The sequence below is a fragment of the Scatophagus argus genome, chromosome 17 (assembly GCF_020382885.2).
Source record: "Scatophagus argus isolate fScaArg1 chromosome 17, fScaArg1.pri, whole genome shotgun sequence".
Lineage (NCBI taxonomy): Eukaryota > Metazoa > Chordata > Actinopteri > Scatophagidae > Scatophagus > Scatophagus argus.
The window spans coordinates 20,887,814-20,902,234 of NC_058509.1; the positions used below are offsets into that span (position 1 = coordinate 20,887,814).

General features: G+C 41.7%; 1 protein-coding gene across 1 annotated transcript; it reads right to left on the bottom strand.

The window, feature by feature from the left end:
• Nucleotides 1-768: 768 nt before the first annotated feature.
• Nucleotides 769-9,843, bottom strand: LOC124075131 (gonadotropin-releasing hormone II receptor-like). Its single transcript, XM_046418546.1, has 4 exons — nt 9,328-9,843; nt 7,215-7,737; nt 3,858-4,059; nt 769-2,029 (listed from the first exon to the last, which is right to left on the bottom strand). Exons 2-4 carry the CDS (start codon nt 7,734-7,736, stop codon nt 1,614-1,616), a joined length of 1,140 nt encoding a protein of 379 aa, XP_046274502.1. The 5' UTR covers nt 7,737; nt 9,328-9,843; the 3' UTR covers nt 769-1,613.
• Between the last annotated feature and the right edge of the window lie 4,578 nt (nt 9,844-14,421).

Sequence of the window (14,421 nt, forward strand, 5' to 3'; positions counted from 1 at the left end):
TTAAAGAGTTTGGTCTAGACCTGCTCTAATTGGAAAGTGTCATGAGATAACTTTTGTTGTGAATTGGCGCTATATAAATAAACTGAATTGAATTGAATTGAATTTACTCCATGGCTGCATCTTCAGAAATCCCTTTTCCCCATGAAATGAGTATTCACTCACTTCTGCCGTGAGGATGCTGGTAAAAAAAAGCCATGAGAGAATACCAGATTTTATGAGGTGAGAACTTCTGGACAAAATCCCCAATAAGTAATGTTCCAAACATCTAACCAAGGCTCCAAAGACTGACAAAACATTTAGCTGAAGCTACAGCTGTTGGTGTAACCCAGTTTATTAGTTTTGGCACACCCTCCACTGTTGGCTTTATCTTTTTCAGAGGCTGAATGAGATTATTTTCTTCTGCTCCATTCTTTTAGCTTTCTTCTAACTTTTGTGCTGCTGTGCGAGCTTAACGTAGGTGCCGTTCACCTTGCACATGTCAGCTTTGTCCATCAAAGTTTACCGTTGCAGTAAAAGAAGACACACTAGAGATATGAAATGTTAACAAAATATGTATATATAATATATATAATATGGTATATTCCAGCATACCAAATATCACTGTTGATTCAGTCAGACAGGTCAACCTCGGTGCAGGTACCACAGCTGAGTGTTAAAGTCATCATTTCTGTAAAACACACTAATAATTTACACCACACAAACAGGTATTAAAATTTCTTAATGTTGCAAACCCATTGTAACAACAAGACTGAAACTGTCACAGCTGTTCAGTAGACTTTTATTGAGCACATATAAGACTCTTATTAACTTTGCACCTGCTTACACAGAGAGTATTTATGTTGGTACGGTCACATTCAGTACATTCTTATATATAGATTTCACATATATTGCTCAGATACATAACAACAGATTATTTATTACTGACTATCACAATCTATGTTGAGTTTTATAGGGCCAACTCACTATGTATGAATTTCAGAGCTAATATATTTCAATAAGTAATGACATCCCACTACTTCCCAAAAAACAGTCTCTACACAATACAAACTACTGGTAGTTTTTTGACAATCAGGCAGAAAAATGGCAATTGTGCTATTATCAGTCTTTTTCCTCTCCTAGAGGTAGTGTCAATACAGACTCTTAAAGGGACAGTTAAGCATTTTAGGAAATACTCTTACTGTTTTGTTTTTTTCTGAGAGAAATGAGAAGATTGATACAAATCTAACCTCTCTGTGTTAGGCCTAGAGTCACACAGTGGGTACTTGTAAAGCAGGTATTCACACTTCGTTCTTCTCAAGGTGTGCAAGTAAAGAAACAATAACAAATTGCGTATTGACATGCATCACATGCGCATCGCTTGGCACTGGTGTGGAGTTGTTAGGTGAAATGGATGACTGAATTGTCTCATATGTTTGTCACAGATCAGCTTTTATGTACTGTAGTTGCCCCCAAACTGGAAGGCAAGATGCATGAAAGGAGCATGAAAAGCCAGTTGCTCATCATCCAATTATGCATTCATGGATTACCTTGAGTATAAAATTGCTGACGCCTGCATTAAGGACATTGGGTATATTGTAGCAAAGCTTAATTCCTGAAAGTCTAATTGCCACTGTTTAACTGGGGTTTGCAGTGTGCTGGTTTGAGCTCAGATCAGACTCCATCTCTACAGCGGCTCCAGCACTTCGAGCAGACAGACGATCCACAGAGCGAGGCGAGGCGTTGTTGGCCCAGCGACCCTGGCAGCAAGCCACCACGTCAGCAAGATCAGCCCGGAAAGACGGTGTGTAAAAGCCGTAGATGACCGGGTCACAGCATGTGTTCAGGTTGCCAAAGACAAACAGTATGTTGTGCACATACTCAGGTGTGTGCTGGATCATGGCTGGTTGGAACCAGTACCAGATGCCCAGGAGGTAGTAGGGTGTCCAACAGATGACAAAGGAGCTAACAATGACTATGGTCATCTTGAGGGTCTTCATCCTGGCTTTGGGTATCATATCTGTTCCACTGCGTCTTAGGCAGTGTTCGCCCTCTGCAGAAACACAACATGAGCAAAACCTCAAACACAGGAAAGCGTACATTTCACAAATGTAAACAGATAGGTATCACCACCTTAGCAGTGTCATGCTGAGATGAGGATGACCTATTTTAAGGTGGGTATGAGAGAGATGCATTGCTGACTGTCACAGTAGCATGTAAAGCAAGCTGCAGAGCTTTAAAAGATAATTTTACCAAATTCTGTGTTTTATACATAGCTTTATCCAGCATTTTGGATGCCGGATCATCCAAACCACTTTATTTGACAGTGAGCTGTCACAGCTGCTGTCTGTGCTGATGATTCCACAGCCTACACTCCATTTTGGAGCCCTTTTAAAAGATATTCCCACTGCTGGGGATACCTTTTCCCGCCTGCTGGGCAGAGCTTCCTGGTCTGAAAACTGAAGCCAGTGTTGAATTTCCTTTTCTGTCTAAAACTCTACTGGGTGCAAAAACAAGTCCAATCATATATGCATGTGTATAAGATAACTGATCCATCTTGCCAGTACAGACATTTCACAGACCAGGATCTGGTCTGTGGCTTTTCACCCGACTGAGCATACTGAATTGCTCTGATTGGCTGTTCAGCTCAGTGAATGAGAAGAGAAACAGAGCTGAGAAAAGCAAGCAAACATCTAAAGTCAAGAGGACACACACAGGAGGCTCTTTTCATGCACTGAGCTCTTTCTTCCTCTCCCTCTCCTTCTGCACACATTTATGTCCCATTAATGCATATCACTAACTCAACTTCTTCCCTGGAGTCCTTGTGCTTTCTCATCTCACAGGTTCCCATGGATCATGGTTGGACCTCCTGCTGTGGTCCTGCTTGAAATCTACATTGATTACTACTGTTCAGTCATAATCTATTTTAATTCTATTACTACTCTGCTGCTACTACTACCATTATTGTTGTTACTAATACTGCTATCATAATCACCATAGTACCTTCTGTATACTTCATCGTTATCATTATCTAGAGTTCCAATAAGTCTGGTATTATTGTTGTTGCTACACATCTCTGTTCATGTGCTCCTTCTCTTTTCATGAATTATTCTGATATGTGAATATTTTCACATATATTCATGACCATCTGAAATGAAGCAACTGGAGACTATTTAAGACCGCACATGTGGTGTGAAAATGGTGGGAAATGTTGCCGTGTGTGCATTGTTTTTTTTTTTTTAAGATCAAGCACAGACTACTGCCACCTGTTGAAATGAAGCGTTATATCCTCTCATACAGGTGCAAAATGTACATGCTAAATCGCCATGATTTAGCAATCATGACAAATCATTGTCACCTGTAGTCTGTACGGTGTGTTCAAGTGCAACTTTTCATCTCAAACAGAGGCAACATGCGGCAACCCAACAGTCGGCTTCGGTCATAGATGCTGATGCACCTTGGGCTTTACGCACTTTTACAGGACTAGGACCTTTCCATGTGTTGTTTAATTTTTACTCCACAGTGGGTGCAACTTGAAAGGAAAGTGCAATACTTAAAGGCATAAATATTCAGCAAATTCATTTTAAGAAAACAAACTATAGTAATGATCCCTTTTCAGCCTCAAGTGTGTGGTGGTGTATGTATCTTGCCCTCTGCCTGTATTTCTTTGTTTTGTCAGTACTTGGCTTTATACTGTTTGTGTTGGGAAACAGTATTGTTGTCTCTTCCTCTCTTCATTCACTCTTTAGCTCATCTTCTGCTCTTCTCTCTCTCTCTCTTTGAATCTTAAACTGGAACCATCCTTAAAATCAACAGCTGTGTGCAGTGAAAAGGGTTAATAATGGAAAGGGTTACAAACGACCCTGCAGGGAGCCACACACCTTTGCTCTTGAGCATCTGCCCATTGATCTTGGTGAGAATGCGGGTGTAGCAGAAAGTCATGACAAGCAGAGGGAAGACATACAGTGTGACAAAGTGGAACATGTTGTATGCTGTCTCCTGCCAGAGGTACCGGAAACTTCCATGGGTCACACACTGAGTGAAGTCCACTCCATCCGCTTTAATGGCCCGAAAGATGAAGAGCTGAGGATGAAGAGAGCGTAAAGAGGTGAAGAATGAATTTTATGCACTCACAGAAAACACAAGTGTAGTTTGTTTTGATAAAACAAACTATTTTACAGTTGTTTATATTAAACAAACTACACAAAGAACCACACAATGCAGGAGGTTCTTTGACGCAATGCCGTGCATTAAAGTCCCTTTAATGCACCTCAGAGTGTCCCAGTTACAACATGTCAAAATCAATACATTAGGACAATCAGTGGTCAATGACTGGTCTGGATCCAGACTTTAAAAGGTGATGGGACTAAAGTGATTGAACGTTTAAGGTCCCAAGTATGCAAATAAAGGTTTTATGCAGCAGTTTGGCGAAGAGTATTACTAAACACACAACTCATCACTGATGGGCCAGACTGAAGACTGCACTGGATATCTGTTGCCACAATTTGACAGTGGCTCAAAAAAATGCTGCATATCACCTGGAAGACAACAACCGCTGCTCACAACACTGTTTGCTGTAGTTATATTTGGCTGTAGTTGTAATATTAGCCACCATTAGCTCACTCAGCCATGGAGCTGACTGCACTTGGACCATGACCTCGGACTGCGGGGGAGTCATCACAGGCAACAGGGCTCAGCTCAACAGCCTTGCAGTGAACACATGGCTGGACTCCAGCCTGGGACCAGGTGTTTGTTTGTGCACAAATGGCAAAAAAAATCTTGAACCTTGAGTCTAGGAGCAGCGGCTCTACTCTGAGCCCCTCCCAGATGTCCAAAAGAACTGCCTGGAACACCTCACCTGGAGTTCCATACATTACCTACGTCGCTAACACCACCGTGATGAGGGGCCGCTCCCAACTCAAGTGAAAGTCACACCTATTCATCACATTATATCAAAATGTGGAAGGTAAGCAAAGAAGACAGTTTGTGATATTTTAAGGGATCTTGGCATTTCAGCATTTATAAGCCAAATATAAACCACAAGATATTTGTAACCAGACATGTACCAGTACAAAGCTAGGAGCCAAACAACTGGATTTTGCTGTCGTATATTTTAATTCCTAACTGCTCTGGTAATTTTACAAGCTCAGGTTGTCTGCATTTTATTACTGACTGCATTATAAATGACGGCCAGCAATGTCTAATAGACTGATGTTGTGATATTGACAGACAATCAAAACAAAACTATAAAGAAACTGAAGTTTAGGCCATGTGAACAAGAAATGGTCAAACTGCACAAATGTACTCACTTGGCAACTATGTGTTACTCTGATTAGCACTTTTACAAAGCTGTAACATTAGTGGCTGACTGGGCAGTGAGGCTGAGACTAACACAGATCAAGACAACTTTATTTGTATAGCCCATTTTTACAAGCAGTTTGTCTCAAAGGGCTTAACATAACATCAGCAACATCCTCTGCCCTTCGACCCTCACATCGACTAAGGAAAAACTCCCAGAAAAACCTTTAACAGGAAAAAATGGAAGAAACCTCAGGGTGAGCAACAGAGGAGGGATCCCTCACCCAGGACGGGCAGATGTGCAATGGATGTTGTACAGGCAGGAAAGCAGTTGACAACATGAGCTATCAGATCAGATTCCTTCCCTGAAGTGAAGTGATCACAGTACAGCTAAAGAGAAGCTAAAAACACAAACAGAGCTGACCGGAGACAAGAGTGAGCTCCCTCAGGTGATCCATTTTGTTCACGTGCTCAAAACACACAGATTGGAGTATGTCAGGTTAGACCTGTGCAAGCTGTAAAATAGCCTGCCTCTCACCGATTGCATGCTGGAACAGAGTCCTGTCAGTGGTACCCTAAACAAGAGTGAGTATTAGGAATAAGTATCCAGAATAGCAGAGAGTACACGGCTAAGGGGGTTAAGTAGTCTACCTACGAACATCAGTTTGGTCTGACATGTAGGAATTCTATAGAAACAAGCACTCTGTCAGCCCGTTTTCAGCTCCTGCCAGCCTATCAGTGACAGATCAGTTTCCAGCTTGACCAGGCTTCCCTATAATGGGGTTTTATTTCTGGCTCCTCTACTGTCTCACAGAAGAGGCTACAGATTGCAGAATGTGTGCACCCCAAGATTCAGATTTAGACCCATCTGATGGTACTGGAATGCTTCTGCAGGTGCATTTCATCTGTTTAGAGACTACAGAGGAGGAGTATCTGTCAGACTCCAGTAACTGAATTAATGTGAGCTAAACTGTGATTTAAAAAATAAATAAATAAATAACAGCAATTCTTTATTTAAATTCAAATGAGAGGAATTGTATAAATGAATATCTAAGAACGAAAAGAAATTCAGCACAAGCGCCCGAATTTCAGCGAAACATCTCAAGGCTACAGAAATGTGTGTGACAGATACACACCCATCAGACTTTGTGGTTGATGCAGTGTAAACCTCTTTTGATGGGTGGGAGATTCGGTTAAGGAAAGATTTAATTAATTACAACCAAACCTTTTGTCATCCCTTGCTGATTTGCAAGTTAAGTTCATCATGTACAGTTTTAAGAACATTTTTGCGTAGTTTCTACTGATTGTTCATAATGATCTTAATGAAAGAGGTGTTTCTTTTTGTGGAGTAATTAGTTGGATTTTGCTGCTTAATGTTATTTTTGCCACCTCAGATGATTTCTCGCCATCTCATGAGCAAATCTAATATTCCTGTTAAAAAAAAAAAACAACAAAACAAAAAGAGCTATATTTATGAGATGCACAGTGACTGGACTGTCTCGCTTCTGGAAGATCTTCATGCAGAACTGTGATATGTAGTGTGACAGTCCTGGATCAGGACTCATATTTCATGGCTCTGTGGTTAGTTTATTGAAAATACAATTTTTTTTTTAATCAGCTGTCGCATGATAACAGTCAGCATTTTTATTGGTTGACTGAGTTGCTGCAACTAGAAAAAAAAAATTGTTCAGGTGTTGCTAATTAATAAAATTAATTAATTAATTTTAGGGGTCATGTGCAGTTGCATTTAACTTGTGAATGAAATAGTTTATCTGTAGTGCCAGATCACCACACCAGAATTTGTAACAATGTTATTAGCACAGCAAGTATGGGGCTTGAGTGCTGTGTTGGTCTTAAGCAGGGGTTCTCAGACGCAGCACTGGTAAAAATGATGAAGGACTTCCCCTCAATTTCAATGTGAAATCTAGAACTTAGTGTACCTGTGGAGATGCCAGCAGCAGACTCAGAGTCCAGGCCACGAGCAACATACGTCGGTTCCTGAGCCCGGCATCAAGAGAATCCAGCGGATGAAGGATGGCTCGATAGCGGTCCAGGCTTACCACCACCAGTATGAATGCTGCTGAGTGCATGGCAAAGAGCTTGAGGAAACACAGCAGCTTACACATGATATCCCCCGCATACCACTGCACTGTAATGTTCCAAACGGCCTCCAGCGGCATCACCACAAAGGTCATCACCAGATCAGCTGATGCCAAGCTGGTGATGAGTGGGCGCAGGTGTGCTGCAAGGCGATAGCCCCGCCCCCAGCACACACTGATCAGCACAGACAGGTTACTGCAAGCGGCAAAGACAAACAGCACCAGGGTGGCTGCTACACGGCAGCAGGCTGCCACAGTGAAGGACGGAGCTTCCCAAGGTGGAGGGGAGGTTGGAGCAGACAAGTTCAGGAGGGAGAGAACAGAGGCATTCTGGAAAGGATCAGCAGACAGGTTTCCTGTCATCCTGTGACACACAGAGAAGACAGTCATTCAGCGCTGACCACAAAGAGCATGGTGATGTTGATTAAAATCCATCCATCCATCCATCCATCCATTTTCTATACCGCTTATCCGTCAGGGTCGCGGGGGAGCTGGAGCCTATCCCAGCTGACTACGGGCGAGAGGCGGGGTTCACCCTGGACTGGTCGCCAGTCAATCACAGGGCCAACACACAAAGACAGACAACCACACACTCTCACACTCACACCTAGGGGCAATGTAGAGTAGCCAATTAACCTAATGTGCATGTTTTTGGTGTTGTGGGAGGAAGTCGGAGTACCCGGAGAAAACCCACACAGGCACAGGGAGAACATGCAAACTCCACATAGAAGGGCCCAGACCGGGATTCGAACCTGGAACCCTCTTCCTATGAGGCAACAGTGCTAACCGCTGCACCACCGTGCCGCCCTTTGTTAAAATCATCTCTTCAAATGTTTTGTTTTCATGGACTGACCCATGTTCACCCACTGACCCACTGATTTTACTCTGGGAAATTACATTCCAACACATTAAAAGCTCCAAAGTGGTTCACAGAATGAAAACAACAGCGTCTCTTAGTTTTCTTATTTTGTTGCTGACCCAATGTCAACTTGCAGTGGTGAGAGGATAAAAGCACTGCACAGAGAGCACTGTCAGAGGCTCAGTCTAAGCCATGGGCGACTACATCATCTGAAACATAAAGTGTCGTTATGAACATGTGAATAAAACACCACAAAGGTAGGTGCTAAGCAGCCGATACATGTTAAGCTTTATATTTCAGGTTTTTGTTTTCATTTCACTGAGCTTGATGTTGGTTTAAATATCCTCCATTGGTGGTAGGACAAAAAATATATATAAACAATAACCCAACATATTCCAATAGTCCCTTTTGCAAGATGTTACTGATGTTGCTGGAAAGTTTAAAATTCCCTAACCCTCCAGAATACAGAAAGATTTATGTGGCGGTTTCAGGCTTAGTCAGCACTCTGTGAACTCAGTTTGCAAGGGCTTGAACGTAACGTTTGAGTTACGTTCAAGCCCTGTGTGTGTGTGTGAAACTATCGCTTCACACACATAAGAAACGTAGAACGGCATGCTTTGTAAGATGATGAGCAGTGATGTGAAGTGTATGTGATCTGTCATGAGCAACCGCATGCAGGTAAAAACCCAACTGACGATTGGAAGGCGGCGAAGGAGCGCCCTCTGCTGGCTGAGCACTGCAGCTCTACATGTGGTGCTGCACCAAAGAACCTGATGCAGGCAATGGCTTGTCTTCAGATTACAAAGAACCTAACGTGATAAAGACGTTCATCTCCACCCAATGAAATCAAACATCTTCCACAGAACTCCTTTAGACTCGATCTGACTGGATGTATTCTTCCTTTTCCTTCACTTTTTCTTTATTCTCATCTCCACATATTAGACTGCATCACTTCAGTACTGGGGGAGACGCGCCCTCAACCCCCCACCACCGACATACACACACACTGATACTGACTTAAACACATTATATTCCTTACCAAACTTTGGCCATTTTAAGAGAGAGAAAAAAAGGAGGAAGCCGCAGTATTCTTACCTGGAGAGGAATCTTATTGGCCCAGTGATGGTCAGATGAAGAGAAAAGCTGAAGGAACCTGGTTTCAGAGCGGAGCTGTCCAACGTGCTGAAGCATCACTTCCCCCGGTGTGTGTCCTCCTGCGGGTTCACCTGCACACCTTTCAGCATCCGAAAAACGACCATCCATTCAACGGGATCAGTGTGATGTTTCTTTTTTCAAAAAATATATCGCATGATTCGTCTACTTGCTGCATCAGCCCACCTTCACACACACACACACACACACACACCCTTTGCCCACAGTAAATATACTGAGTGTGAACAAGGAGCCACCAGGATCAGCGCCGATTGGTTAATTAAGGCGGCTGACGTGCGGGCTGTTGCAGCAGCCACCTTTGTAAGAGACAATGTGGGGAATTTCCGATATGCTGAGGGCTGTTTGTGCAGAGCCGAGAGAAGGCTCGTGTTTTATCCGCATGCAGTGCAGCTGCAGCGTTCCTTACCTGTCTGTTTTCACTGAGCAGATATCTGCACCTTAGTTACAATCAGTCATTCTGTTATGCTGATGCTTTGTCCTTCTTATTATGTGATTTTTCAGTATAAGGGCAATATTAAGCTGCATGTGATCACAAAACCTAATGATGTTAGTTTCCCTTGTGTTTCCTGTACAATGAAGCCTTTGATTGACTAAATGAACCTTTGCCTGACTGCCTGAAGAAGAAGAAGAATCAGCTTTATTGGCAGTATATATATTTTTACATACACACACTGAATTCGTCTTCTGCATTTGACCCATCCTTAGTTGAACACACACATGCAACACCCAGCAAATTACATGCAGTGAAACACACACAAATTGGGGGGTTAAGTGCCTTGCTCAAGGGCACATCAGCCGGCTAATGGAGGGGGGGAGCATTTTTCTCATTAATCACTCCACCACACCCAAATTTTTCCTGCCCGTCCGGTGGAGGAATCGAACCGGTGACCCTCCGATCACAAGCCGCTTCTCCAACCTCACTCCAAACACATGAAGTATCGCTGGATGTCATCAAAAGAGCCTGACCTTCGGCTATGAGCTGTCTGGAGCAGGAGAACAAGATACAAGAAGCAACCTCAGCTGGAAGCGGAGGGCTGAGCTCAGGTATGAAACCAGACTTTTTTCTTGGGCACCGTGCTCTGAGCATTCAAGGCGTACTGCTGTAAGAGATTTTTGTCTTTAAGCAAGTTCCAATTCCAAAATTACCAAGACAGCCAACCATATAAAATAAAAAATGTATTTCTATTGTGTCCTTTCCATTCAGTTATTTATCAGATGTGAAATTCTAGATGTAAAACATGTTCAAGATAAAATCCATCCATCCATCCATTTCCTATAACGCTTATCTGTCCGGAGCTCCGGAGCTGGAGCCTATCCCAGCTGACTACGGGCGAGAGGCGGGGTTCACCCTGGACTGGTCGCCAGTCAATCACAGGGCCAACACACAAAGACAAACAACCACACACTCTCACACTCACACCTAGGGGCAATGTAGAGTAGCCAATTAACCTAATGTGCATGTTTATGGTATTGTGGGAGGAAGCCGGAGTACCCGGAGAAAACCCACGCAGGCACAGGGAGAACATGCAAACTCCACATAGAAGGGCCCAGACCTCAAGATAAAATAATAGCCCTAAATAAAACTCTCACGTTCATTAAGTGCTAACCATATCCATTCCATCAATGACATGAAGCATGAAGATTACTTTTCACTTGATTAGTCTGATGTCATTTAGGAGGCAGTTCCTGGGTTCAGCATGGTGCAATCAATATTTACATTTGTAAACATTTGATCAGTTAATCACTGATCAATACATCCCTATATTTAAAAGAAGCAAATAAGGAATTCCCATCTATATCTCATTACTCCACAATCGTGAGCTCAATAACACCTTTTAACTTTTGTTCTAAATCTGGAATGAAAATACTATTAGAATTCTACCTACTTTGTCCGACTTCTGAAGCATTAATGTGGAACCTTTTAATTTTCCTCACAACCTGAAATTTTCTGCAGTGCATCTTACTAGTCGAAAATGAAAGCCTAGCTAGCAGTAAAACTCTTTTATACTTTTATATGGTCTCAGAGTGGTCACTGAATCAAATACAAATTAAAGAAAGGATATGCAACACATTCCTAGTGTCAGCCAAACTAATAAAGTGTAGAAAACTTTGAGATACTGACACAGGACCTGGCGTGAGATCTTTTTCACATTACCACTGAGCAGTGCATACTCTCATATTCCCAAACAAATTGCCTCAGAGCTTCATTTCATTTCAGTTAAAGCTTATTTGACAGGGACAGATATATTACACATAGAGAAGTGCACAACAGTTATCCAGTGTAACGCGTATTCATAGCTACATGAATGCTGAGAAAGCGTTGTTGACCCTTACTTGCTGGGTACAATTTTTAGAGAGCAAAAATGTCATCTTTAAATAAATCACTAAAAGCAGACCTGAAACTCTATGTCAACAAACCAAAGAGATGGTGATTGATTTCAGGAGGAAGAGGACGCCTTCTCAGCCACTACGGATCAGGGGGGAGGTGGAGGACTACAGATACCTGGGAGTGGTGATCGGCAACAGACTGGACTGGACTTCTAACACCGAGGCTGTGTACAAGAAGGGGATGAGCAGACTCTATTTCCTGAGGAAGCTGAGATCCTTCAACATGTGCAGCAAGATGTTGGAGATCTTCTACCAGTCTGTTGTTGCCAGCGCCATTTTCTTTGCTGTTGTGTGTTGGGGCAGCAGCGTCCGAGCCAGCAACACCAACAGACTTGATAAGATCATCAAGAAGGCTGGCTCTGTACTCGGGCTCAGGCTGGAGTCTTTTGAGACTGTGGAGGATGCTAAACAAACTGTTATCCATCATGGACAATGAACAGCACCCTCTCCACCACACAGTAGACAGACAGGGACAGATACAGGAAATCTTTCCTGCTACATGCCATCACACTGTACAATAACAGCTAAAGTCTGGTCATAACATACAGTCACTACTCACTTTATATGTTTTTACTCATTCGGTTCACTGCACCATACATTCTATTTTATTTTGCACAACATTACACTGCTTATTATTGCTGCTGCTGCTCTGTAATTTCCCAGCCTGGGATCAATAAAGTATGTCTATCTATCTATCTAAAGTCAACAGACTACAGGTGTGCATACGCCTTTGGGTCTTCCAGGTGTTTAGGAGTGCAGAGGCACTCCACAGGACCTTTTTCGTTTATTCTATTTATCTGTATCTGTATTTGCTATCCTTGTGCTGCTGAGACAATGTAAATTTCCCCGCTGTGGAAGTAATAAAGAATTATCTTATCTTATCTTACACCTTTCCAGTCAGTAGTGGTACTGTTACTGTTCTTCCTCAGTAATGCTTTATACTGCAGCCTGCGACACTGTGGTGGATTTCTGATGAAGAGTGACTTCTGTTGTCCCATAGCTACTGGAGCCGACAGCTGCTTCTACATTGAGATCATCATGAGTATTGCAACCAAAGCAAACATTCACATTTTGTATATAAATGGCAGATGGACTGTTCTTATACGGCAATCTTCTAATCTTAACACTCAAAGTGTTTTACAACATGACATCTTATATTTGCCTAATATATTCATAAGCAATAAAACAGTAGATAAATTATGCTTATTTTAAACTACGAACAATGTGTAAATTGTACACTGAATAAGGCATAAGCTACAGAAAACATCAAAGTAGGCGTATATAAGTTACAGTTATGTGTGAATAATAAGCTGCCTAGCAGATAAGACATTTTACTGGTTGATACATAGTTTTTTTTTCAGTTCAGCTTGTTATTGAATTCAAACAAAAATCCACAGAAACTAAGGCCTTTATGAACACAACAGGAGGGTTAATTACCACAAAATGATATTGTTTTTTTGTTTCAGGTATAATGCAAAAGTCATTATTCCAGCTTTCCTGAAGATTTTTGCTCAGAGGTTTTTCTGATCATACTGTAGCAGTACCTTGTAGATCTAATAGTAATAGAATAGGTACCCAGTAGTTAAAGAATAAATGATGTACAAATTCTGGTCTAGTCTAAACTCCTACCAAAAATCCAGTTCATTGCTCAGTAGATCATACCCTGTAATTACAAAATAGGTTCCCAGGCTTAAGTAAAATAGCTAAAGTATAAGTTCTTTGTAAGATCCCTTATTGTTAGCCCCTTATTTCATAACATCACATCTTGTTCCCCAGTGCCTACATACATGTCTTGGTATGCACTGTACTGGTACATTGTTAGCATAACAACATTCACTATAACTCTGGAATAATTATACTGTATGTTGCAGGCTGTAATCTAAATATTATTAACCAAATTTCAAAAAAGTGAGGACACATAAAAAACAAGGAAGGTTCACCACTTTGTGAATCGTTTCATTGGCGATTAGTCCAGCGGATTGAGAAAAAATGCTCCTTGCTGTAAAGCTGTAGGAAAATTATGTAATAATATCACAAGATTCAGAGAATCCAGAGAAATCTAAAAAGTTTTTGGATTTTAGTGACCATCTTCAGTCTTTAGCCTTAACCCGCTTCTGATGATGGTTAGAAAGCAAAAGTGAAAGGTTCAAGTAACAAATATTCCTCTGGCCTTTTGGCTGAGTAGCCCATCTCTGCTGTAATCTTAGTAAGAGAGTGATTTACCATTAACGACCATATTAAACAATTTCTCAATTTAAATGAGCCAAAAGCAAAAGACGGTGGGTCATCTGCAATTAAAGCTCTTAATAAGTCACTAATAATTATTTTTAAAACAATCTATCAAATCTGCATTTAAACACGTTTTAAGGTTTCATTTTGATCCAGATACTTTGTCGGTCTTACTTAGAAGGTCAGATGTCAAAGTCCACTGCCGGACAAAACAAAACCTGATCAACATGGCCACCCTAAAGTTCTTATGAATGGCAAGGGACATGAGCCACAAGAGCAAGACGAGTTTGATGTCATTTAATGCGGTCAGTTGATTTATTTATTGGGAATTCAGAAAGAAGATCCATACAGACAATATACCTTTATAATTAAATATAAGAACATTAGCAACACCATTCA